This window comes from Delphinapterus leucas, chromosome 1, assembly GCF_059928025.1.
Source record: "Delphinapterus leucas isolate spDelLeu-1000000601 "Yukka" chromosome 1, BTC_Dleu_Yukka2, whole genome shotgun sequence".
Lineage (NCBI taxonomy): Eukaryota > Metazoa > Chordata > Mammalia > Artiodactyla > Monodontidae > Delphinapterus > Delphinapterus leucas.
Genome location: NC_143129.1, coordinates 154,339,641 through 154,366,140, shown reverse-complemented (window position 1 = coordinate 154,366,140; position 26,500 = coordinate 154,339,641). Strand labels below are relative to the sequence as shown.

At 50.0% G+C, this 26,500-nt stretch overlaps 2 protein-coding genes and 1 pseudogene across 12 annotated transcripts in view; 1 reads left to right on the top strand and 2 right to left on the bottom strand.

Moving 5' to 3' along the window:
* Positions 1-348: 348 nt before the first annotated feature.
* LOC111175468 (transcription initiation factor TFIID subunit 9-like) lies at positions 349-1,431 on the bottom strand (annotated as a pseudogene).
* A 7,962-nt stretch (positions 1,432-9,393) lies between these two features.
* Positions 9,394-17,829, top strand: DMAP1 (DNA methyltransferase 1 associated protein 1). 3 transcript variants are annotated; one of them, XM_089894376.1, is made up of 12 exons: positions 9,394-9,755; positions 10,303-10,394; positions 10,641-10,857; positions 14,215-14,232; positions 14,349-14,447; positions 15,567-15,725; positions 15,853-16,020; positions 16,309-16,494; positions 16,624-16,695; positions 16,980-17,052; positions 17,191-17,480; positions 17,717-17,829. In XM_089894376.1, exons 1-12 carry the CDS (start codon positions 9,651-9,653, stop codon positions 17,774-17,776), a joined length of 1,539 nt encoding a protein of 512 aa, XP_089750502.1. In that variant the 5' UTR covers positions 9,394-9,650; the 3' UTR covers positions 17,777-17,829. The 3 variants fall into 3 exon arrangements, with proteins under 3 accessions (XP_089750502.1, XP_022431229.2, XP_022431228.2); XM_022575521.3 differs by lacking the exons at positions 14,215-14,232; positions 14,349-14,447 and having other exon boundaries at positions 9,395-9,755; positions 10,641-10,836; positions 15,856-16,020; XM_022575520.3 differs by lacking the exons at positions 14,215-14,232; positions 14,349-14,447 and having other exon boundaries at positions 9,396-9,755; positions 10,641-10,836.
* ERI3 (ERI1 exoribonuclease family member 3) overlaps positions 17,210-26,500 on the bottom strand; it is a 130,369-nt gene continuing 121,078 nt past the window's right edge. For 2 of the 9 annotated variants that reach the window (XM_089894412.1, XM_089894407.1), the window contains exon 7: positions 17,216-18,781. In XM_089894412.1, the coding sequence (XP_089750538.1) occupies positions 18,699-18,781 (83 nt within the window). In that variant the 3' untranslated portion in view covers positions 17,216-18,698. Of the gene's footprint in view, positions 18,782-26,500 lie in introns of all 9 variants that reach the window. The other 7 variants (XM_089894417.1, XM_089894424.1, XM_089894399.1 and 4 more) reach the window with 6 other exon arrangements.

The window sequence follows — 26,500 nt, the reverse complement described above, 5'->3', positions numbered from 1 at the left end:
TGGGAAGAGCCCACATGCCGCGGAGCAATTAAGCCCGTGCACCACAACTACTGAGCCAGTGCTCTAGAGCCCGTGAGCCACAACTACTGAGCCAGCACGCCTAGTGTTCCACAAGAGAAGCCACCGCGATGAGAAGCCCGTGCACCACAACGAAGAGTAGCCCTCGCTCGCCACAACTAGAGAAAGCCCGCGCAACAATGAAGACCCAATGCAGCCATAAATAAATAAATCAATAAATAAATTTTAAAAAAACCCCAAAAAACCAAACAGTGTATCAGATTAAGGCTGTTCTTTTCCTAGATGCTAGAACATTTTTTCTTTTATATCATTAATGGGCGTTGAATTTATCAAGACATTCATTTAAAATGTTTTTATTTATTAATATAATAGGTTAAATTGATATATAATCTAATGCTGAACCATTCTTTCTTTCTTTCATGAATGACAACTTTTTACACTGAAAGGCTGCTGAAAAACAATTACTAGTCCTATTTAAAAAAATCCAACATCTTAATTGAAAAGTATCGTGACTGTATTTACTCATTAACTACTACTGAAGTTTTCTAAAACAACTTGAAAACATCATGTGTGTGTTTAATTTCAGTACAAAGGATTCAAGATCAAGTATACCTGTTACATGTATTACGGCTGGATTACAAATGTTCATCGTCATCACCATCATCATCGTCATCACCTTCAAGTTTTCTTTTAATGTGTTTGATGATTCATGGGCAGTATTTTGTGATGGCACCGTGTTAGTGTTAATAAGAATGTTTTGGGACCCTATTAATGATGGATTAATCCGACATTCTGAACTGCTGCTGTTGCAGGAACTGATGGTTTTACAGCTAGGACTATGAAGTGAGTAACTGTACCATAAACCTTTGCTCTGTGAGGGACATTGGAGTCCCTTCCTTAGTTGAAATGGACATGATTTTGGGGGTTGGTGTGTCTGGAGTGGGCGTTCTTGGTCTGCTACTAACTGAACCAACACTTAACTGTGGAACCTTTACTCTTCCTGCAGAGCAGATGCCTTTTTTTTGGTAAAGATTTAAGTTTATAGTTTGGACTGTCAAGCAATATCTATCAAGTGGCACTTTAGGGGCTGACTATGGCTTGACCAATGGCAAAAGAGTTTGATTTCTTTGCCTTCAACGTCTAATAAAAACTCTCTTGGGGAGGAGAGGTTAAAGATTGGTTAGTGCAACACTGCATTGCCAATCACACATCGTCTGCATCAACAGTAGCTTTCTTAGCGTGGCTTGAATAAATTTTCACATCGTCTAAAATTGTGGTCACAGATTGAAAGGCGAACTCCAACATCCGATTTATAACTCTTGCCTCAGAGTCTGTAATCTCCATGTCCTTCAGGATTTGTGCCATCATCTGTGCATCTTTCGGCATGCTCTTGGGGGAAGGCATCTTGCCAGAATCCGTGATATCTAGTGATCAGACTCCTTGAGCTAAATCACCCACATGAACGTAGTTCAGTCCTGGTTTTGATGCCAGTCCTTTGCCTAGTGTGGTTTTTCCAATCCTGGTTTACCTTGCCTGCTCCGCCCTCCAGCTCCACCCTGCCGTACACCCTGACTGGTGAACAGCATGATGGGCCTTTCCTTATTTTCTTAAATAGATTATATAAGGTGAAAATTACGTATCCTTCAAATGTGTTTCTCTCTTTATTAGGCTCTGATATTGTGCTACTTTCATGAGCTGAGAAAAATTTCAACTTCTTATATGCTCTGAAGTCAACTAATTTAAATGAGGAATAATCTGTCCCTTGAAGTTTGACTAGAACCACCTATTTATAACTCTCAGCCTGTTACTTTTTAACATTGTAGCTCAATGACGATATTTTTACTTTTTCTATGGTTATTGCTCCATTTGGTTTTCTAATTCTTTCTGGAACAATTTTGGCTACTTTTTTTTTTTAACTGGAAAACATAACTCAGAACTATGAGCTTTAACTGATAAAGAAATTGGTATCAGAACAGGCATGAATTTGGTATTTATTTTGGGGCAGTGAAAATCCAGCTAATAGCGAAGGTAGCCTTTGGCCTGCTGCCAGTAGATTATCATCTGAGTCAAGTGTCACCTGAATGAAAGATGCGTTGAAGGCAAAGTGTTGGGGAGCCAAGTGGCCTCTGCCACAGAACAGTATGGAGGGCAGATGGGATCTGTGAACTGCTGTAAAGAGGGGCTTCTCTCTGGACAGCATGACGAAAAAGAAGGTGAAGCTTAATACTCTGAAAGTTTGGCTCAAGACAAGTCCCAAAACCATTGGCTTTCTGTGTCTATGATAAAAATAATTTATCTTTTGCAGTCGCGGGGCTGATAGTAACTGAAAATCAAATCCAAAGTGTTATATTGAGAATTACTGTAGTGCCATATCAATAAAATTCACAGCCTTGGGACTTCCCTGGTGGTCCAGTGGTTAAGACTCAGTGCTCCCAATGCAGGGGGCCTGGGTTCGATCCCTGGTCAGGGAAGTAGATCCTGCATGCCGCAACTAAAGATCCTGAATGCTGCAATGAAGATCCCGCACGCGGGAATGAAGATCCAGCGTGCCACAGCTGAGACCCGGCAGCCAAATAAATAAATAAATATTAAAACAAAACAAAAAGCTCATAGCCTTGCCAGGTCTCATATTTGAAAGTCAGAGCGTTGACCAGAAAAGAAAGCAGTCAGATGACCCAGAGCATCCAAAATCCTACCCCCTTGAGCCTCCCTGGCCAGCAGAAGTGGATCCTCAAGGCTAATGGGTGACTTCTGACAACCCTCGTCAGCAGGAGGAAATAGTGACATAGTTCTGTGACAGCCTTCTGTTGATCCCTTCTGGTAAATCAAGGTAGATAAGGTAAACTCCATGAAAATACATGTGAGCGATGTTTCTGGAGAGCCAGTGTTCTAGGGAGCATCACAATGTCCGTCCTAAGTACAAGTTGCTTTGCCTTACAACCTCCTACCATATGAAAGAGACAGAATACCATATTTTACTGATTCACATTTAAGAAAATAATTTATTAAGGTAAAACTCACATAACATAAAATTAATCATTTTAAAATGAACAATTCAGTGGCATTTAGCACATTCACAATTCCAACATTCTAACATCTCTGAAATGGAATTCATCTTACAATCAATGGTATGCTATGGCTTAACTGATAGTGTTTTATAAAACTGTTCACGGTGGAATATAAACAAAGGTGCACCTTTCAGTTGATGGTGTCTTAGAGTAGTTGAATTTGGGTACTTGGTGGTTTTCTTGGATTTTTGAGGGAGCATACATCATATCTGGGTGTCTTGCAGCCCACTCATTTACTGAGTGACCTGAAAGACTGTCAACTTTGAGAGGAATCCAGAGCAAAGGAAATTGTCCAGGTGGTCTAGGCTGCAATGTAAGTAGATAGAGGCCACTTGGTCTCCATGACCCACCAGATCCCAATCATGTTTCAGGCATCTTGCTGAGGGAGTCTATAACGAGCCCAGGAGCAGCAGTGCAGAAGAAAGCCATGCCCTGTCTGATAAGTAACGGATCTCCTTTGAGAAACAGCTTTATCTTACTACTGGTTCCTGACAGAAACTGAATGCTTGTCCATGGGACAACCAGGACAAGTGACCTTGCAAACTGAACTGCCCAATATAACCTGCAAACTATTTGATCCACTCTAAAGTCTGTAGTGTCCAAAAGCATTCAGCATCAGGTAGAAAGGATACAAATGAGAGACAAGGCTTAAGCATGTTTTCCTTTACCACCCATCGCTCAATGAATACTTATTGGTCTCAACAGGCAGAGACTGTTTGAATGGATAAAGAAAAGCAAAACCCAAATATCGGCTGTATATAAGAGATGTACTCTAAAAGATGAAAGAAGACGGAAGGAAAAAGACACACCATGCAAACAGTAAGCTTGTGAAGGCTGGAGTGGCTATAATATCAGATGAAGTATACTTCAAGACCAAGACTATTACTAGAGATAAAGATAGATATTTCTTAATGATAAAATGATCAATTCACCAGGAAGAAATAATAATTAAAAATGTGTAATAACAGAGCTTCAAAATATGTGGAGCAAAAATTGACAGAATTAAAAGAAGAAATACACAATTCCACAATCATAGCTGGAGATGAAAAAAAAATCTTCAGCAATAGACTAAGAGACATAAAAAATCAATAAAGACATAGATTATGTGAACAATACCATCAATCATCTTGCCCTAACTGAAATTTATAAAACTCTGTACCAGGACTGCAGGGTAAACATTCTTTTCAAATACACACGATATGTTCACCAATGGACCACATGCTGGGCCATAAAACAAACCTCAATACATTTGAAATGACTAGAAAAATGGTACAGATGAACTGGTTTGCAAGGCAGAAATAGAGACACAGATGCAGAGAACAAACGTATGGATACCAAGGGGGGAGAGCGGGAGTGGGGAGTGGTGGTGGGACGAATTGGGAGATTGGGATTGACATATATACACTAATATGTATAAAATAGATAATTAATAAGAACCTGCTGTATAAAAAAATAAAATTAAATTAAAAAAAAGAATTTGAAAGGATTGAAATCATATAGAATATGTTCTATGACCACAATAAAATTAAATTCGATATCAATAATCATGATACCTAGAAAACTCCCAAATATTTGAAAATTAAGCAACATAGTTCTAAACAATCCATGGATCAAAGAAGCAATCACAAGGGAAATTAGAATGATAATGAAAATGTAAAATGATTAGTAGGATGCAGCTAAAGCAGTCATTAGGGTGAGAATTATAGCTCTAAGTATTTGTAATTGAAAATAAGAAAGGTCTAAATACCCCTTACATTTTATCATGGAATGCTGACTTGCATCACCAACTTTATGGTCCAGGGGATTGGATAATTCTCAGTTCACATTGGGTGGGTTCACAGCATCTCGTGGACAAATGTTCAGTTTCTACCAGGGTTGCTGTAAGCCAAAGACTGTTTTTCAAGTAGTAGCCAGTGGTTTGCAGGTGGGATCAGAGCCTTACTTCAGAATCCTAGGTGCCCATGCTGTAATTCTCCAATTGGGGTTGCCAGAAGGTATATGTAAGTTTTTTGTCACAAAATACTTCCAAAACCATTGGGTCTATTGGATAATCAGGCCCGACTGGTAACACAGCTTGCATTGCAACCTGGACCTACCTTTTGGAGAACCCCCTTTGGAGCCAGGTTCCTCTCTAAACTTACAGATTACTGGTAAGTGAGTCAGAGCAGCATGCCCCAAAATAGTACACATCGCCTCCAAACCCAAAGAGGGCCACCAAGCTTTTAACTCTTTCTTTGAGGTGAGTGGTATAAGCTGTGGCATCTTGTTTCTTACTTTAATTTTTATTTATTTATTTAGTTTAGGAAAGCTAAAGAACTGACTTGCAAAGAAGTTTGTAAGATACTCCAAGATTTTGGAAGGACTGGCTCAAAGAAAAATACAACATGTATATAAAAGAAGAAAAAAAGTTGTCTTAGTTTGAGCTGCTCTAACAAATACTATATAGCCTGAGTGACTTAAACAGTAGAAACTTATTTCTCAGAGTTCTGGCTGCTGGAAAGACTGAACTAAAAAAAAAAAAAAAAAAAAAGCCAAATGGCATAAAATAGACCACAGGTGGGGGGAGCGAGGGTGAGGGAAGGGGCCAGGAGTCCACTCAGGAAAGCTGGTAATTGTCGACGTGGAACTGGCAGGGGAAGGAGAAGGGAGATGCCTGCAAGAGCACGAATTCCAAAAAAGCTGAAATGGTGCGGGGAGAGAACTCCCACAAACCCTGGAATACATGGGCGGTGAGTTTGACAACAGCAATCTTTTCCTTTGCGGAGGATGGAGGTGGAGTGTCCACCCAGCCGCAAACTCTGGAGACTCAGCGCTGGGGCTGGGGATGCGGGCGGGGCTCCCGAGAGCACCAAGGGAGGCGCTCCCCTCCGGAAGTCACCTGGCACTGTCCGGGGACTGCTCCCTGTTGGTGCCACACGTGTCTTCCAGCCATTCCCAGAGGAGGTCTTGATCTTTCTTTGGCCCCCAGAACTGGCCGGGGACCACACAGGCCTTGTCGATGCCACCGTCCTCCAGCTCCTTGCCCTCGACTTTGCCAATCTCGCGCGCCCCACTGGCTTTCCCCCCAGGGGCGCAGGATGCTTTGGAGAGGTTGTCATCTTGATCAGGCCTCATTGGCAGCTCCAGTTCCCATCTACCTGTTTTTCTTTTTATTGAGGTACAACTTTCACACGATCAAGTGCACAGTTCTTAATGTACCAGCTGAAGGCAGTGATCACTTTTCCTTCTGGACTGCTGAGGCCTCTATGGCACAGGGCCTGGCATGTAGTGGCATATCTAAGTGGCTTACAGTAAGTACTAAACAATTATTTGTTGAATGAACTAATGAACAAAATCGAATCAATGTACATTCCCACCAACAGTAGGCTGGTGCCTATGTCGTCCATATCCTTGTCAAAAATAGGTATCACAGTTATGTTCAAGTTTTACCTATCTGATAGGCATAAAATGATTTCTCATTATAGCTTTCAATTTTTCAGCTCTTTCAATCCCAGTGAGGTGGAATGCTTATCTGTATGGTTACTGGCTGTTGCACCTCTTCTGTGACTTTCCTAATCATGTTCTTCGCACATTTCAAAAAGTGGGAAATTTGTCCTATTAGTTGGAAAATGTTCTTCATAATTAACCTGAGCAAGACCAGGTCAGACTGAGCGGTTCTGGATCTTGATCACACCACACACAGACCACCTTCCCTTTCTCACAGTTTCTAAGGAGCCCCTGCAAATAGGGCACATGCTGGGAGAGACCAGAGGATGAGGAGACCCAGTGCCATGCTTAAGGAGTGAATAGTCTTGGTAGGAGAGGGGAGGAGGGGAGAGGGGGAAAGGAAGGAGAGAGCCAGGCCAGGCACTCAGGAGCTCCAGTCCACTCTTTCTGGGCGCAGCTGTGAACAGAGAGGCTGAGGAGGGAGGGGCTTCTGCGACTCTTTTTTATTCTGCATCCTACTGCCACAGCCAACCAGCCCCCAGTCCCAGCTGACTCTACCGCTGCCTCTCACCAGGTTCTCCTGCCTCCAGCTTCATCCTCCCCACTGGCAAGCCACCAGTTATCTTTCTAAAAGATGGATCTGACTCTTTTCAGCCTTCTTCCTAACTCTCCTCCCCATGCCACCTCCACACACCCTTCAATGGCTTCACATTGCTCTCAGGATTGAATAAAAACTCTGTTAAAGTCAACTTTGCAGCCCCAGAGCACCCCAGCCTGAAGTCCCTCTCCCAGGCCCCTCAATAGGACACTGCAATGCAAGAGTCTCTTCAGAAGTGATGCTGGGTTCCTGAAGAGGGTCAGCTGGGTGGGCACCGCAGAATAAGCTCCTCTCGGGGCTGGCAGGGAGACCCGTTGTCACCTGCAGTCTGGTAGAGAAAGTGTAGCAGTGGCTCCCCAGAAGGGTCAAGAGAGAGGCATCCCTCTCTCGTCCTCTTTTCCCCAACCCCTGGACTCAGTTTCCCGAAGGAATGAGCAGCTCTGGACCCGTCATTCTGGGGGATTTCTTAATGGCAGCAGCTAAGGTGGCACTCCAGGATGGCGACAGAACCAGGCCATGGCCAAGACAGAATGACAAATGATTAACCTTAGGGTAAACACCTTATCATGGCCCCCAATGCCTACCTCTGATCTTAAGTCTTCCTATTCTCCCCCTCCTCACCCAACAGCCACCACACTGGCCTTTTTTCTTTATGTCCTTTCAACACATAGTTCCTTCCATTTTAGAGACTTTGCACGTGTTATTCCTCATGTCTGAAACTCTCCTTCCCCAGGTGGCTATTTCCATCACTTAAACCTCAGCTCTGATTTCAGCTCCCTGGAGAAAACTTCCCTGAGGTTCCACATAGTCCCCCATCCTATTACCCTATTTTATTTTTTTCACAGCACTTGTCACCATCAAACTTACACTATCTATTTTATTGTTCATATGCTAGTTACAAGCCCCACTGGGAAATATTTGTATCTCATTCACCCACTGCATCCCCAGAGCCTAGAATAATGCCTTACACATACACACATTTATGTACCACGATCCTTGCCCTCACAGAAATGATTCTATCAAGAGAAACATATCTTAAACAAATAATTATGCAACACAGTAACTACAGGCAGAGTCAAGGGTTTTGAGGCAGAGGTGCAGGACCCTCTCCCACTTCTCGCTCCAAGGATCATTCCCTTACACTGTGGACAATTTCTGCTGCAAGACCCTGGCGTCCCCTGGAAACTGTTTAGAGCTCAGAGGATTCACCCAGGAATCAGGCCTCAGGAACAGGGCAAGGTTTGTACCTCTAGGCCCAGTTCTTCAAACTTTCAGGGTCTAGCTAGGCTTGTGGGCTGCAGCAGCTATGTCCCCATATGCCTCCAAGCCAGAATAAGTTACAACATTGATAGCTCACTTGTGTGGGCTGTCTGCTTCTCCAGGCCCTGCTTGGATTTTTGACATGCCCCTGGCTTGGGGCCTGGTCTCCTTAATACCTTACAAGCTCCACTCCATCCCCCATGCTCAATGCCCAGTGTCCTCCATGTCTACAGGGTAGTTTGCAGAGGCTGAAGTTGGGAGCTGCTTCTCCTGTCCCTTCTGTGCTTCCTCAGGACCTCCTGTTCTAGAAGTTTCTCTCTCTCCAGGGAGATCAGCAAGTTTCTTCCTTTGAGGGATACTTCTTCCAGCTGCTACCTGTTTGGGGCTGTGTTCTTGGACTTCTTTGGAACCCACACTAGTGCAGTTAGCTCCCAGACTAGTGAATTTCCAGGAAGCTGGGCTCCAGGAAAGCCCCATGAGGCCCCAACCCACACCCCACCTCATCAGAGGAGGTGCAAGCGAGGGTCCAGACCTCACTCCATCTTGGCAGCCACCCTGGGAAACTCTGCCTTGTCCAGTTGATCTCTTCATCTCGAACGCGTAGCAGTATCTGGTACGTACTTAGCACTTAATGAACAGGGACAATTAATACCACTAATTTATGTAATGAAAAAAGGCACCGTGCAAATGTTTTACATGGATTATTGGCACTTCACTTACGCAGGTACCATGACAATTTCCATTTTAAAGTGAAGAAACGAGTTCAGAGAAATTAAGCGACTTCCAAGGTCACAAAGCTGTGCACTCTCTCTTCATTGCGCGACGGAGCAACGCAGAGGGAAAATGCCAGAAAGCATGCAGCCCAGGAAACGCGCGGGCTCCTGGGAGGCAAGGAGTGCAGCAGTCCCTGCGCGGTCAGTAGTTTTCACACTGGGTTACCAGCCGGCTCGGTTTCCGCTAAGCACAGACCGGAAGTGTTCCTGACGGCCACATTTCTAACGCGCACGACCGGAAGTTTCTGTTTGCGGCTTTGCGGGGATAGGGGATTCGCTGGGCCACAGCCCGGACGTCTAGGTGCGGAGGCGCTGGGGCTTAGGAGGCAGCTGGGGCCGTTAGGGAGACCCAGGCGGCGGGACAGTGGCGGGGCCCCGACCTGACCCTGAGCCACTCTCGTCCTCGCGGCCCGCTTCTTCACCCCGCCCCCACTTGGGGCTGAAGTGGCTCTGCCCCCCGATCTGAGCCTGGTAGCTCCTCAGGCGCTCCCCCATCTCTCGGGCGCGATGGCTACGGGCGCGGATGTGCGGGACATTCTAGAACTCGGGGGTCCAGAGGGGGATGCAGCCTCCGGGACCATCAGCAAGAAGGACATTATCAATCCGGACAAGGTAGCAGTGGTGCCTGAGAGCGCTGGGTAGCGTTAGTGAAGTGGTGGGTAGGAGTGACAACGGAAGACGGCTCGGGGAGAGATGAGGTGCCACACTTCTTGTGAGATGGGCGGTAAAAGATGTGAAATAACGGGATAGAGAATATGTGTCACCTTGGTGAGATGGGATGGAGGAGGTGGGACCCCGTGGAAAATGGTGGGGACCAAGAGGGTGTGACATTTGTAAGACAGGACCTAGAGAGTGTGACACTTGTGGGATATTGGGGGGACATCAACTCGGTGTGACATGCTGAGAGATGCTGGAAAAGCATCTTCTGCTCTGACAGGTAGGGCTCTGAGGTACGGGTGTGGAGGGGAATGACCTGCTCAGACCCAGGTGCCCCTTGAGTGGGTTTCTGTACCTTCATAGTGTGTCATTATGTGTCACAGTGTGTATGTGTGTCATTGTACCTGTAGATGCTGGTTTGTTCAGGGATTGAGCTGGGCTAAAGAATTTTCAGGGAAGGGAGTCTAGCCTGTGGTTCCTCTCCTGTGGTTTCCCTCCCCAGAAAAAGTCCAAGAAGTCCTCTGAGACACTGACCTTCAAGAGGCCCGAGGGCATGCACCGGGAGGTCTATGCACTGCTCTACTCTGACAAGAAGCAAGTATTAGAATCCCAGATCCCCCAGGCTTTGGTCCCTGACCAACCTGCATGTCCCTAGCTCCTAATTTTCCCAGCCAGTTTTCTCCCCGCTCCCCTCTCCACGCTTGCTTAGGATGTGGGAGCTCGGATGTCTCACTCCAGGACGTGACTTCCTTGCTCTATGGTAGATCAGCAGCCTGGGTCCAAAGGCTCTCTACACACCTTCTGACTGTAATCTCTCACCTCCTTAAACCCTGCTTCCAGGGATGCACCCCCACTGCTACCCAGTGACACTGGTCAAGGCTACCGCACAGTGAAGGCCAAGTTGGGCTCCAAGAAGGTACGGCCGTGGAAGTGGATGCCATTCACCAACCCAGCCCGCAAGGATGGAGCCATGTTCTTCCACTGGCGACGGGCAGCAGAGGAGGGCAAGGACTACCCCTTCGCCAGGTTCAATAAGGTGAGCCACCACCATTGGGACGTAGGCCAAGGTTGCCCACCTACTCTGAGCCACTTGCCTGAGCACTCCAGTCTCCTAGTTGGCTCCAGAGGCCCCCTCAGGCCAGGTCATTAACAGTGGTTGCCCACTCAGTCATTGGTGCAAATACCTCTGTGGGTCTTCACTGCCCATGGGATCCTGTCCTCTCCTAGACCTGCTCTGAGTTTTGGTTTGTTGCTTTAGCCTTTTATTTCTCGCTATTCTTCAGAGCTGTGTCCTAGGTCCTCTACTCTTCTCACTCTCCACTTTCTCCCTAGTGTGTCTCATTTACCCTGTGACCTCAGTTACCCTCTGTATGCCATTAACCCCAATTCAGTATCTCCAGTCCAGAGCAGCAGTCCACATATATCCAGTCATTTGCTTACCTCTCTCCCCGAAGGCCCCACGGGTACTTCAGATCAAATGGATACCCTTGAGCAGAACTCATAATCTTCTCTCAGTTCCCCACCCCCAAACCTGTTCCTCACATAAGTGAATGAATGACACCACTATCCACCCAGTTGCCCAAACCACAAGTTTGGGAATCATCCTTGACTTAGCTTCTCCCTTAGCTCTCATATTATTTCAATCAACAATGGAACAAAGAAGGTAGGGGAAGACAGATAACAAACATGTAAGCAAATGAATTGGATTCTTTCAGATAAGAGCCGTCAATAAAATAAAACCAAGGTATGAAATGAGATAAAGAGTGAACTTGTAGGTGTAGGGGAGGCCTAATAGATAGGGTGGTCAGGGAGGGCCTCTCTGAGAAGCTGGCATTTGAGTTAGACTTCAGTGATACATCTAGTCATTGAGTCCTGCTGACTCTGTTTCTATAATAAATCCCATCTGCCTGTGTTCTTCATTCTCTGTACCCTAAGCCAAGCTGAATTATCTCTGGTCTAGATTACTGTGGCTCAGATGGCAGGGCCTTATACAGACTCACCCAGCCAGTGAGAAGCAGAGCTGGGCTGGGCTCGGATTCCCTAGGCTGTTGTTTAAGCCACTCACGATACGGCCCCACAGTCCCTGCAGCTTGGAGCAGCCTAGACTTCGAGCCTGCAAGCACTGGGGGCTTGAACCCAGGACTCCCAAGTCCTGACTTCCTTCCCCGCAGCCAGTATACCCACCTGCACCTGGACACCTCCCCCTGGATGGCTCACAGGTCTCTCAGACTCAGTACGTCCAGGTGTGACCCATCATTCTCCCCCATGCCCCCAAACTGGTTTTCCTCCTTAGGCCCCTCACCACCATCCTTAGGCCCCTCAGGTCCAGTGGAGGGAGAGGCTGGAGATGTAAGACTGAGAAGGGATAAGCAAGAGGTAAGAGATTTGAGGTGGGGGTGGGAAGGTTGGATGAGACAATTTGAGGTAAAGACAAAAGAGTGTTCATTTTGTATTTAGTAAATACTACTGCATGCCGAGTCAAGCCCGAGGCAGTGAGGGCACAAACATGAATCAGACACAGTATCTGCCCTCTAGAAACTCTGCATGTTGATGGGGCGCTGGGGGGAGGCACAGGCAATTACAGTTTGGTGGGATACATGCCATATTGGGAGGAACTGAAGGTCATGGAAACTTCCTGGAGAAGTTAGAACTTGAGTTTTTTTTTTAATTGAAGTATAGTTGACTTACAATGTTGTGTTACTGGTGTACAGCAAAGTGATTTAGTTATGTGTGTGTGTGTGTATTCTTTTTCTTACTCTTTTCCATTATAGGTTAATACAAGATATTGAATATAGCTCCCTGTGCTGTACAGTATGACCTTGTTTATTTGTTTTACATATTGTAGTTTGTATCTGCTAATCCCAAACTCCTATTTATCCCTCTCCCCCTTCCCCTTTGGTAGCTGTTTGTTTTCTATGTCTGTGAGTCTGTTTCTGTTTTGTAAATAAGTTCATTTCTATTATATTTTTGATTTCTCATATAAGTGATGTCATATGATATTTGTCTTTCTCTGTCTGACTTACTTCACTTAGTATGATAATCTCTGGGTCCATCCACGTTGCTGCAAATGGCATTATTTCATTCTTTTTTATGGCTGAGTAATATTCCATTGTATATATACCACATCTTCTTTATCCATTCATCTGTCGATGGGCATTTAGCTTGCTTCCGTGTCTTGGCTACTGTGAATAGTGCTGCTATAAACATAGGGGTGCATGTATTTTTGCAAATTAGAGTTTTCTCCGGATATATGCCCAGGAGTGGGATTGCTGGGTCATATGGTATTGATTTGAGTCTCGAAGGATGTTACCAGGTAATAGTAGAAAAGGAGTGCAGTGACTTGTTCAGGCAGAGGGGACATCATGAGCAAAGGCATAAATGAAAAATCAGTCATATGTGTGGGATGCTGTGGGCATTTCCCTGTTGATGGAGCCTGAAGTCCAAGGTAGGATATGGTGGGAGATGAGACCTGAGAGGGCAGCAGGGCCACATCAGGCAGGGCTTGGCAGCCAGGCTCAGGAATTTGGGCTTTGCTCTGATGTCTTTAGGGAGCCACTGGCAAATTTTAAGTAGAGAGGTGTCGGGATCAGATTTGAATTTTAGAAAGATCGTGGTGACTGGGTGGAGAGTGAAGTCGAAGTAAAGGAAACTAACAATCTTCCCTCCAATACTGCTCTCTCCTGGGGTCCCGCTTTCAGTCTGTGGCTCCCCAGCCGCTTTCCTGCTCAAGCCAGAAACATAGGAGTTACCTATGACAGCATCTTCTCTCACCCCTCACAGCCAGTTGTCACATCCTATGATGTTTAATCTAAAGCCTCTCAAGTCCATGCCCTTTTCTCTACCTTCCACTGGTGCTGCTTTATTTCAGGCCTCTTCACTTCCCACCTGGATTATTTCTTAAACCTGCCAGCTGGTCTCCCAGGCTCATGTTTCACCCCGTCTTCACTGTTGCCAGGGTGGTCTTTGTAAAAGAGAATCATGACCATCTCACTCCTCTCTTTAAAACTAACCTTACTGACTCCCGTCACCCACAGGATGAATTCCAGACTCCTTAGCAGTCACACAAGGCTTACAGCATCTTGCCTCTGTCAACTCTCCAGGCTCTCTTCAGGCCTCTCCCTGTCTCACCCTTTTCTTGTTTCCCTTAGTGTCCCTGACTGCCAAGCCCGCACACATCAGGCCATTTCTCTCTCATCGCTGTTTATGTGGCCCCCCTGCTTAGGAGTCTCTCCAGCGCCTTCCCTCACTGGTTCAGTTCTACTTAACCTTAAGACTGAACCAGGCTCCATTTACCTCTTCCCTGACAACCCTTGTCCCAGGCTGCATCAGGTGTCACTCATTATACCCTAGGCATACCTTTGTCATCAAATTCACTGCACTTTACTAAATTTTCAGCTGGACTGTGAGCTCTGAGAAGGCAAGGCCCCTGTCTGTCTTATTCAGCATTGTGTCCCCAGCATAGGGCTAGCAGGCCCATGATAAATATTTGTTGAATGAATGACCATCTCCCTTGCTTGACGGTGAGCTTCTTTTTATTTTAAGTAGCAGTGTTCAGAGAGGTCACATCTTGGCTGCAGATGGAGAATTGTTTGGAAGAGGATTAAATGGAGGCAGAGACGCCAGTGGGGAGGCTGTTTCTCTATCCAGGCAAGGGGTAGTGGTGGTCTGGACAGGGTTGTGGCAGAGGAGATACAGAATTGGGAGGTAAAATCCACAGATGTGGGAAAGGGGATGGGTCAAGGGTAAAGGTAGGATTTAAATATGCCTGCTAGGTTTCCGCTTGGGTGATGGTGACACTGACTGAGATCCGGACTGGGGGAGATAGGAGTTTGAGGGAGGGCGATGAGCTCAGTACTGAACATATTAGGATTTTTTTTTAATTGAGGTATAATTATTATATATCATACATATATTAGCTTCGGGTTACAACATAATGATCCAGTATTTGTATATATTGTGAAATGACCACCCCAGTAAACCTAGTTAACATGTATCACCTGAACATATTCAGTTTGAGATGTATATAGGATCTCCGGTAGGAGATGTCCAAGAGGCAGCTGGACATAAGGGTTTTGAGAGCAGGTTCAGAGCCAATGTGGTCTTTGATGGAGAAACTTCCATGGTCCAGCCTAGCATTGTCTCTTTCCTGGGGTCTCTGACTGATAGACGCAGCTGGTGGTGGTGCTGTTTGTCCCTGAGGGAGGTCTGGGGGACAGGGCATGGGTGTTGGGGTGGGGGGTGTATGTTGCGAGTAGGATTCAGGTGCCTTTTCCTTAGAGATGTGACCTTGGCCAGCTCCGGGGGAGCTGCAAGTCTCACTGTCACCACTGGGTGGCAGGAGTGCTTCAGACAAGTGTGCCATGACTAGGGCTTCTGGGCCTTTCTCCAGAATTTAGCCATCTTCCTTACTCCAAAGTTGACCTTTGGACTCCCCAGAAGCACTTACACGTGGTCCCCTCACCTTAACCATCGGGTCAGGAGCATGTGTCCTGTTACCGAGGCTCTGGAGCCGAAGGCATGATGAAGTTGGTCCTGGAGTGGATTCAGAGGCAGGCAACAGTTCTAGAGGCTGCCAGGGCCTTTGGTCAAGCAGTTTCTTTTCTTGCTCTGGAAACATCATCTCCAGGTGCCCTGTGCAGGGTCCCAGGCAGAGGATTTGCTTTTGTCCAGCCCAGGGATTGACAATAAACAGGAGGGGCTGTGGTCAGGCTGCTGGAGCCTGCGGGACGTGCCGTGACGTGGGCCCCTGTCCCTCCATGCCTGCAGACGGTGCAGGTGCCCGTGTATTCAGAGCAGGAGTACCAGCTCTATCTTCATGACGACGCTTGGACAAAGGCAGAAACCGACCACCTCTTTGACCTTAGCCGCCGCTTTGACCTACGTTTTGTTGTTATCCACGACCGGTATGACCACCAGCAGTTCAGGGTGAGCTGGTATCGTGCATTTGCATGTGGGCCCAACCCCCGGGCGTGGCAGGCCCACTACCTTCATGTTCTCCTTTCCACATGCCTCTGAGTATTCATCTTTCCTCTCTCTATATCTTTATCGTCAGAAGCGTTCTGTGGAGGACTTGAAGGAGCGCTACTACCACATCTGTGCCAAGCTTGCCAACGTGCGGGCCGTGCCAGGCACAGACCTCAAGATACCAGTGTTTGATGCTGGGCACGAGCGACGGCGGAAGGAACAGCTGGAGCGTCTCTATAACCGGACCCCAGAGCAGGTCAGCCCAAGTCCCACAGACTCTGCTCCGTGCCGTGAAACCCCTTGACCGTTGCCTCCCTCCTCCATACCCTCAACTCCCTAGACCCAGCTCCCCTTCTTCCCCCTCTTCCCGCCCCCATCCAGTCCTGCCTCTCGCCGGCCATCCTCCCTGCTCTCTGTAGCCCTCACCTCCCTCACGATCCCCTGCTGCTCAGGTTCCCTCACAGACAGCCCGGCACCCCTCCATCTCCCCATCTCCTCTCACCGCGCCATGACCCTCACGGGCGTCTCAGCGTCTCTCTCCCAGGTGGCGGAGGAGGAGTACCTGCTGCAGGAGCTGCGCAAGATCGAGGCCCGGAAGAAGGAGCGGGAGAAGCGCAGCCAGGACCTGCAGAAGCTGATAACAGCGGCGGACACCACTGCCGAGCAGCGGCGCACGGAACGCAAGGCCCCCAAGAAGAAGCTCCCCCAGAAGAAGGAGGCTGAGAAGCCGGTGTGGAGACCAAGTCGGCCCAGCTCAGGGTGGAGGGCTCTGAGAGCACGCGGAGCCGGCAGGGGGCTGGGACTAACGCTGGGCCCTCTCCCCGTGACACCCTGGTCTCCGTAACTCCTTCTCCCCCAGGCCGTTCCTGAGACTGCAGGCATCAAGTTCCCAGACTTCAAGTCCGCAGGCGTCACGCTGCGGAGCCAGCGGGTACGTGAGTCACCTTCTTCACTGTGTCTGGGCCCTGGGCTCTGCGGCCTGAATGCTGCAGGCCATGGGGCCGGTGCAGGTGGAGGCGGACGTACTGGGATCTCAGGGGGATGCCAGGCCGAGCTCACAGCTTTCACTCTATTCCGCTTACTGGCTGTTTTCTTCTGTGACCCAGAGCTGCCTCTAGGGGTTAACTTCTCTTCCACTCCCCCCACTTCCTTTAGTCTCCTTCATTCTAAACCGCTTGTGGCGGGGAGAGGGCTTAGTTGCCTGGGTCATTGCAGATGAAGCTGCCAAGCTCTGTGGGACAGAAGAAGATCAAGGCCTTGGAACAGATGCTGCTGGAGCTGGGTGTGGGTGAGTGCGGGGGCCAGCCCCTCAGGACGTCCCCACCGAGGCCGCGGATAAAGGCCGGGCCTGGGGGGCAGTTCCGGCTGCTGGCCTCCCCACAGGCCCCCAGCTCTGTCCCTGTGCCTCCCACCCACCTGCCCACAGAACTGAGCCCGACGCCCACGGAGGAGCTGGTGCACATGTTCAATGAGCTGCGGAGTGACCTGGTGCTGCTCTACGAGCTCAAGCAGGCATGCGCCAACTGCGAGTACGAGCTGCAGATGCTGCGGCACCGGCACGAGGCGCTGGCCCGGGCCGGTGTGCTGGGGGGCCCCGCCACACCGGCATCGGGGCCGGCCCCGGCGGAGCCGGCGGTGCCTGAACCTGGTCTCGGCCCGGACCCCAGCAAGGACGCCATCATTGATGTGGTGGGCGCACCCCTCACACCCAATTCGGTAAGAGGCCGGGAGAGCAAACTGGCCCTGCTAGTGAGCACACGCACGTGCGTACGCAGGCCCCACCCCCTCTAGTGCCTGCAACAGGAGTCGTCACTCTGAGGGGTTCTGAGAATGAGGGAGTGGGTGGTCGGTCAGTGGGCATCACCTTCCTGACTCAGAGAGTGAAACACGTGCACCCAGCCTGAATCTGACCCTGGGGGCCATTGACCTCAGCACCTTCTGTGTCTCCTCAGAGGAAGCGACGGGAATCGGCCTCCAGCTCCTCTTCTGTGAAGAAAGCCAAGAAGCCGTGAGGGGCCACACGGGGTGTGGGATGGTGCTGTGTAAATAGAGCTGCTGAGTTGGACTGGGCTGCTTCCTTTTCCTTCCCACCACTTCTCATGCCCCTGGCTGGGAGGGTGGGCAGGAGGGGGATCACCATACCCACTCCATGGGGATGGGGCTGGGGCTTGCCTGCACTGAGGCCCTTAGCAGCCCTTTAACCACTGACCAGCTTTGCCCAAACACCTGTATCCAGGAACACCCGTGGTTCTGCACTCAGGTTGGTTCACACACAGCAGTGACCGTAGATACCGGCTGCTTTGAACACAGCCTTGTGCTCAGACAGTCCCCAGGGCCCTGTGCATATTCGGTGTGGGTCCCCTAGGTGCTCGAGAGACTGCCAGCTCTACTGGTGGCCTTGAGCACAGGGCAGCCTGGCATATGCTGTAACCCCTGCACATCCAGACAGTGTCAGGCACGGCACTGCCTGGTCCACACACACACCCAGGGCCTCGTTTCCCCGACTTTATTCAGTGGCACGTTCACAGCGGGGATGGGGGTAGACACAAGGTGGGGCCTGATCTGTCCTGGAGCCCTGGGGGCACCACACACCATGCACTACAGATGGGAGGGGGCACAGGGGGGCTTGGTGGCCCCAGCAAGAAGCCTGTACTGGGAGGAGACAGTGAGGAGGAGGTCCCCCAGCCCAGGCCCACAATGGGAGGGCCTGATACTGGGCTGAGGTTGAGGGGAGGGGGTAGGGGGCACAAAGTGTCTGTTCCAGAGGGGCCAAGTGGCCAAGCCTTACCCAGGACACAAGCCCACAGGGCGGGCTGGGGGACACTCTGGACGTAGAGCTGTGCCACTCTCCCTTTGCCCCTCTGGTGAGGGAGAGGAGGGTTTTGGGCTGGGCCAAGCAGCTACCCTGTCCTGCCCCATCCCATCCTCGGCCAGTCAGAACGGCTTTGATGTCTGCTTGAAGATGAAGCCTCGGTATGCAAGTGTCTTCATGATGTTGGCGATGTTCTTGCAGTCATCTGAAAAGAGGAAGAGAAGACATTTAGATGGCCCCCAGAGCCTTCCCCTGTGGGCCCAGAGGTACACGGGTGGGGGTGGGAGGCAGGTTCAGATTCAGGAGCCATAGGCTCTAAACCAGTGGGTCCTATCCCCAGGTGGCAGCAACTCCAGCTTCAGGTTAGGCCGGGTGATGCTGGGCCAGCAAGAAGCCTGGTCTCAATGCTTCTGAGTCCCATAACTCATGCTGGAAATTGGCCGGCGTGTCCCTCCCTGGCCCCAGCGGTGATGTATGGGCACCGTCGCAGTAAGAAAAAGGCAGAGTAAATGTGTAATTTCTCCCTTGACGGCCCCCGGCCGCTGGGCGATCCTTCTTGTTGCCGCCGCGTGGGGACGGCCCGTCTGCCACACTCCGTCTTCCCGCCACCCGTCTTGATGTCTCCATTTCATTACTGTGCAGCCATTCATCACGCCCACGGCCAGGGTGACTTTGCCGGCACTTGCATGTGTGTGGGAGATGTGGCCCAGGCCATGATCACTGGTGACAAGGCACAAGTCTCGGCACTTCCGGGCCGGGGTCCCAGGCTCACGTGCTCCAGCAGCTACCGCCTGGGCGCCTGGCTCCTGTGCAGCCCAGGCCAGTGGAGAGGGGCCGGGTCTGTGGTCCTCCTAACACTCTGGCCTGCAGCCTTCTACCAGACACGCCTGTGTAGCTCAGCCCAAGCCCTGCCTCTCCCACCCCGGCAGGCTTCAGCCCTGTCTCTGGCCATACCTCAGATTAAAGACATCTGCGCCTGCCAGACCCTGTCACAGCAGTTTCCTCGGTATTGACTGCCCTAAGAAACTCCATGGTGAAAACTGTCCTAGACCCCGGTGGCCACAGGAACAGGTACTTCTGGAGCCTCAGTATCATGGTCATGGGCCCCGACTCCCTCACCTGCCTCTTCTTCCATCCCCCTCCCACCTCCCATAGGTGCTCTGCTCCTGTGCCATAACCAGGACCTCAGCTGCCACTGCCCTCGTGGGCTCGATGCTGTGGTGGCAGAAGTACGTCGATGTCATAATCAGGTGTGGGGGTGGTAAGGTCAAGGTGGGGTCAGGAGGCCCCTGCGTCTGTCAAGGACCAACCCCTTGCACTGAGCTCCCAGCCTGCCCTTGCCAGGACCTTAGACCAGGAAAGGGGATCCACCAGAGCTAGAAAAAGACTGTGGGAGTGGGAGGAGTCTGGTCAGGCCAGGCCCTGTGTCATCAGCCAGACACCAGCTCTGCAGACCTGGCGCTCGGCAGACGAGCTCTCTAGGTCAGGCCAGACAAGTCACACGGGGTCCTGTCTCTCAGAGCTCAGTATGAATGTAGCTACAGTGGATGTGGGCATGGACAGGTGACCCAGGCACAGGGACACCTTGTTCCTCTAGGTGCTCGGGAAGCCATGAAGGCTGGTGTGAGGCGGAACAGTGAGAAGACAGATGGGTGGGTAGTGGCGGCCATGGCAACTCCAGACGTGACCCATCCCCATGGTTTATGGGCCGGACAAGCGCCCCGCTCAGCTGAGGCCCCCGTCATTTGTCTCCCTTAGTGTGCACGCCTGTGCTGTGGGGGTAGAGGGTGGAGGGAGGGGGCTGTGATGGGAGGAGCTAGGTAGTCGACAGGAAGGGGAATGGGGCAGGAATGGCTGTGCAGGAGGGGTGGGCCTCAGGAGTGGGGAGGGTTTATGACAGGGTCCAGGGGCTGTCACGGCACCGTTGAAAGGGCTACGATAGGTGATTTTCTTCCCAAATAAATCTGGCCTTGTCAGGGCCCCTCCGATCCTTGCTGTCTCCGGCACTCTGGGGACCGTGGCCGCTGTGCATATTAAGAATAAGTCCCCTCGTTATCTGCAATTACCCAGCGGCCACACACCTCATTTCTTCCAGCAGAAAAGAAAATTAGTTTTCTATTGACTTCATCTGGCTCCTCCCTCATTGCTGGACAAATTGCTCAATCTACCTCCCCTGGCCCAAGTGAATGTGCCCAGTTCCTCCCCCCAGGCCACCAGCCATCCAGTGGGGGAGCACTGACTTCCCACCTGTGCCTTGTCTGGAGCTGGGCAAAGGTCCATGTGCCCCAGTCTTGCCCCTGACCTCTCCCCACTCTACATGCCAGATGGCTTCATCCACATCCTGAGCTTCTGAAAATTGCTGTCTTGCCTGGGCCTCTCTCCTGAGCTCCAGACCACAGATCCAAACGCCTCTGGAACATCTCGTCCTAAGTATCTATACAAACTCAAAACGTCCAGCAGTGAACTAATTTTCTCCCCCAAGCTCCTTCTCTCCCCTATGTTCTCCATCCCAGTGAATGGCACTCCCAAATGTCCCAGAAGAAACCTGATTCAAGCTTGACATCCTGCCTTCCCCCCAAATCCAATCAAGCGTGAACTGCAGGCTGTATCTTCTTCTCTGTCTCATCATCTACTTCCCTTCATTCTGGCACCACTTCCCAGTCCAGACCCCATCATCTCCTGCTCTTACAACAGCAGCTGGTCCTCTTTCTTTTCCCTTTAATCCATTCTCTTACAGCCAAAGTGATCTTTCTCACACAAATCTGATCACGTTCTTTTCTCTTTAAATCCCTTCAGTGGCTCCCCTGCCCTTACTTTCAAGTCTACACACTCCTTATTATGACTTCAAGTTAAAGGCCCTGCAAAAAACAGATCCCTGCTATCTCTGGTCTCACCCCCGTCACTCTCTACTCCCAACGCCCGGATTCCAACCTCAAGGAACCACTTATGTTTTCTGAAAATGACAAAGTGGGTTTTGGAGTCAGACCTGTTTGTAGTTTTAACTTCGCCCACTGGCTGTGTGCCCTGCGGCAAGTGCAGAGTTTCTCCAAACTTCAGGTTCACTAGAGGTGACAACAGATACTACGTCAGTGTTACTGGGAGGACTGAACGGGTGATACACCCACATGTCTGCACATGCTGTGTTTGGAATACCTCCTCTCTTCTTGAAGGGAAGGCAAGGATGCTAGTTTTCTGGATGACCCAATGGTGAGAAGGTGTATACTGTACAATCTGTGGCACAGATTACACAGGGGCCAGCAGCACACTTGGTGAAACCACTTGTCACTCGCGCCACAAACTCTGACTACTGACCCTGTCCACTGGGGATTCTGGAGTCTTAACTTTTTGCAACTGGCCCACCACAATGAAGAGAGACCCAGACTGGGGAAGACAGCCCTGAAAGCCGACCTAAGAGTCAGTGCAACCCACTGATCAGCACAGAGACAAATCTGGGCTTTTAATAGACCATAAGTTCAGAGAGAGCACGGGGTGAGCCTCCCAAGGAAGTCCTCTGCTCGAAGCTCTGGGGCCATCTGGGTCAGCAGCCCCACCTTGTGGCACGTCGTTGAGCTACTGAGGCCAGCCTGAGGCTGTTCTGAGGTCGGGGGCAGGGAGCCTTGTGCCCACAATGGAGGCCTCCAAGAGTAGGTCTTCCTCACCTCCAAATTCTAGAAGACTAACCTGTTTTTATGTTCCTGCAGGAACACCAACTCGTGACAAGATTGCCCTCTTCTTTTGGGGGGCATTAATAATTTTAATGTTGGAATTAATTTTTCATGTTTTTACATTGCCAAGGCTGTAATGGGGGGGTCGGCTGCATAAACCCCTCAGAGAGGTGAGTGGGGGCCAGCACCTAACAAAGGATGAGCTTGCTGGCTGGCACCAAGGGTAGTCAAATATCTGCTTGGCAGAACAGCTGCTAGTGGAAAGGTGGCTCAGATCGCTTAGGACAGCCGGCGAGAACACACACAGGGCAACCACCTGAGGCTGACACGCTCCAGTTGGCTGCACTTGTCTGGGAGTTGAACGGTAGAGGACAGGATGCAGAGCCTGGGCCAGGGCCACCCTCAGGAGGGAAGGGACCCAAGGAAGCTCTCGGAAGGCCATCTATTCATGCACTCATTCATACAGCAAATACACACTGACACCTTCTGTGTGCCGGCTGCGCAGGGCCGCGCTGGGCCACAGGGCTGCAGACTGCAGCTCCCTGCCCTCGAGGAGCTCAGAGACCGCATCTATAAGAGGTGCGGTGTGAGCAGTGCTATAAGAGAAGGAGGCACAAAAAAGGGCACTTTGTTCAGTCCAAGGTTCAGGAAAGGGTTCCTGGGAGGACGAAGTTAAACATGCAGAGAGGGCCGGCCAGCAAGTTGGGGTTGACGTGGGGAGGTGTTCTCAGGATACGGAACAGCACAGGCACATTTCTGGAGGGGAAATGTGGAGTGTGCCCCACAAATTTAAGTTGAGCAGGTGGGGGATGATGAAGAATAAGAGGCAGGGGAGCGGCGAGATGAAGGTGGCGAGGTCAGCAGTGGCCATCTAGAAGAAACCCTGCAGAGCCCCGAATGCCAGACTAAGGAGCTTATAATTTCACTGTTCTGGGAATGATGGGGAGACTCACGTGTTTGAGGAGGAGCATGACAGGACCCGATTTGTGTTTCAGAATTATCTTTCAAGGATTAGAGGTGTTAACGCGGAAGGCAGAGACAGCAACTAGCAGACTCTACTATGTATTTCTGGTCCAGGCCAGAAATGGTAGCCCAGAACTAGGCCAGTGGCGGTGGAAATGGAGGTGGAGATAATACTGGTGATGTGGAGAAGCAGGTGGAGGCAAGAGATTTTTAGGAAATAGAATGAGCAAGACTTAATGAGGGGACTGGGAGGGCTGGAGGAGGGATGCGTCTAGGATCTGAGTGCCACTCACTGAGATGAGGCAAACCAGAGAAGGTGCAGGTTTGGGGCAGTGATGAACGTACCTTCGGATGTATTAAGTCTTGAGACTTCTATGAGACAGCTAAACTTATCAGGCATTTCTTTTATGGCTTCTGGGCTTTATATCTTGCTTAAACAGGACTTCTCTATCCCAGTGTTATTAGAAAACTATCATGTATTTTCTTTGAATACTTTTTGTATTTAATTTTTTAATCTGTCTGGAATTTACTTTTGTATGTGGTGAGAAGTAGAAGATCTAACTTTATTTTTCCCCTAGTGGGTGGCCAGTTGTCCTGTCACCATTGATCAAACTGTCCACACCTGCCCCATGCTTTTGAAACGATGCCTCTGTCTTATATACCATCCCCACACATGGATCTGTGGGAGCCAGGAAAGAGAATGAACGTGAAATGATCAAAGAGGCAAACCAGATTGAGAGGACACCTGGAGCAGCAGGGTGACAAGCCGCTGACCTTACAGGGCTGTGAGGCAGTGTGCCCTAAAGGAAGCCTTAGACACAACCTGAGGCCTCCTGCCTAAAAAGCTCAGCCTGGCAACACACCTTATGAGTGATCTCCAGGTGCTGGTGAGCAACGGGGCCGGAGCCCACAGAGCAAAGATGGGTGGAGAGAACAGCACAAGGAGCAGGAACCATGACAAGGAAAAGAGAGCAAGAACCTGGCGCGTGTCGACATTCTAGAACCTCATCTTGTTTCCACCTCTTTCTGTCTGTCTGTCAGGACACCTTGGCAGCAGCGTGCCTGAGCGCCAAGTGTCAGTGGGACTGCCGGATCAAATATGTTCCCAGCCCCACATGGGACACACTTATGCTAAAAAAATTATTTGCTGTTTATCTGTTTAAATTCTAATTTAACTGATGTTCCTATATTTTTATTGCTAAATCGGCAACTCGGTGCTGGGGGCCAGCATCTCAGGCCATGGCTGGGTGCAATTCAGGGCACAACAGCAAATAGGAACTCAGAAGAAAGGAAGCCAAGGCAGGGAATTTAGGACTAAACCAGCAGAGGGCCCCTATATATCCTTAGATTCTGGGTTCGAATCCAACCTCCATCACTTAGTAACTGTGTGAACTTGAGCAAATTACTGTACTTTATTTAACCTCTGTTTTCGGATTCTTCTCCTCTAAAATGGGAATAATAATGATAATTATAGCAACTACTTCTCTCAAAGGGTTGTTAAAAAGATGAAATGAGTTTTTATTTGTGAAGTGCTTAAAACAGGTGGCTGGGTTAGTTATTATTAGTAGTATTGGTGTCGTTATTCCAATAATATCCAATAATAATATTGTTATTCTAACAGAAATACCCTGATATCCCCCAACCCCTGCTCCTTGTCCCAGATGTGGCCCCCAGAGTCCCCTGGGCCCCCAGACAGGGTGACCTTGGCCCACCCGACACACCCTCCAGACATAGATTCCCTTCTCCCCACTGACACGGCTCCCACGGCTCCCTCCCCCTCCCCCCAGACAGGCCGTTATAGCCTCAACTCCAAAGTGACCCCTTCTTCCAACCCCTCCCCGCATCCCCCCTCCACCCCACCGAGGTGCCTGGAGGTGCCACAGGGCTGATGGTGAAGGATGACGGTGGTTCCACAATAAGGGGAAAAGGCAATTTCATCTTGATTAGCAGGCGATTTCTCTCTCCGTAATAAGCGCGCTCCAAATAATTAGCGTGTTTTACGTAATAATGAAATTACAGAAATGCAGTCCACTTATTCAAACAACTCACCATTACCATATTTTTAAATATTAGACTTAATTAGAGTTTATCACTTCGGAGAAGTATGCGGACCGAAGATGTTTTTAAAAAAATCCTCATAAAGTGTTTATTAAGCGCTGGTAAAGCTGGGATAATGATGTGTTTGGAAATTAAGGCAATCAAACACTTACCGCCGCTTCTGGAGGCCGGGCATGGAAATGAGGCCATTACACGCCCATTACCCGCCAGCTCACAGCCACTTGGGGGGCGGGGAGAGGATGCGCCTGGCCGAGAGGGCACAGTGCCCAGAAACGCCTGTGCCAACAGCCCACAACAGCCTGACCAGTAAGCACAGCATCACTTAACAGGACATCTGGCCACCAGGAGCCCAACTCAAACATGGCCAGGCAAATGACTGGACAGGTCCCGAATGCCAAAGAAGACACCCAAGACTAACCCAGGTCCAGACTCCCAGGCCTGGCAGGACATATCAACTTCATTTAAACCCCAGTGCAGAGTGGGGACAGGAGCCAGATTGGGCAGCCAGAGAGGCCAGTGAGAAGAGGCAGAGGCTGAGGAAGCTACAGACCGGAGTGTCCACTCCCAATTCTGGGCCACACAGGAAGGGGCAGCTAGAGTGGTGGAGAAGGGTCTAAGAGGAAGCTGGGGAACTGAGCTGGGAGCCAAAGACGCAGAAGAGCCAGGGGCCAGGCTCAGGAACACACCTGGGGACAGGCTCGGACTGGGGAAAGTAGGCAAGAAGGGTGGCGGGAGAGGGGCTGGTGGCTCCAGGCCCCATTTATCCCAGTGAATAACTAATTCCAGAATTTATAGTGCTGGGTTTTTGTTCTGTGGCCATTTATATCTGCGAGGGGAGGAAATGAAGAGGCAGCGTGGATGCCACATCTTTCTGTGTTATTGCTTGTCTGCCATTTGCAAATCATTATTAATTGTGGGCCCTGGTGGCGGGCTGGGCGGGGGCCGGGCTGGGTACATCCACATAGCTCTTCATCAAGGACCCCAGCCGCTGCCCCAGAGAGCCAATTACCCCGCCCTGATTGGGATCAGATAAAGAGGGAATTTTTACAAATTAGGGAATAAATAGAATTTCCACACAGGGCGCGGGCAGGACCTGAGAGGCTGTAATGAAAAACCATCCGTCACCATCAGCGCGGGCTGGGCACATAGCCCCGGCACTCCCTCCCTTTGTGGGCCCACCCTCATGCTCAGGGGCCTGGACGTACAGGTCTAAGGACACCCCAACCCCTCCAAGGCCC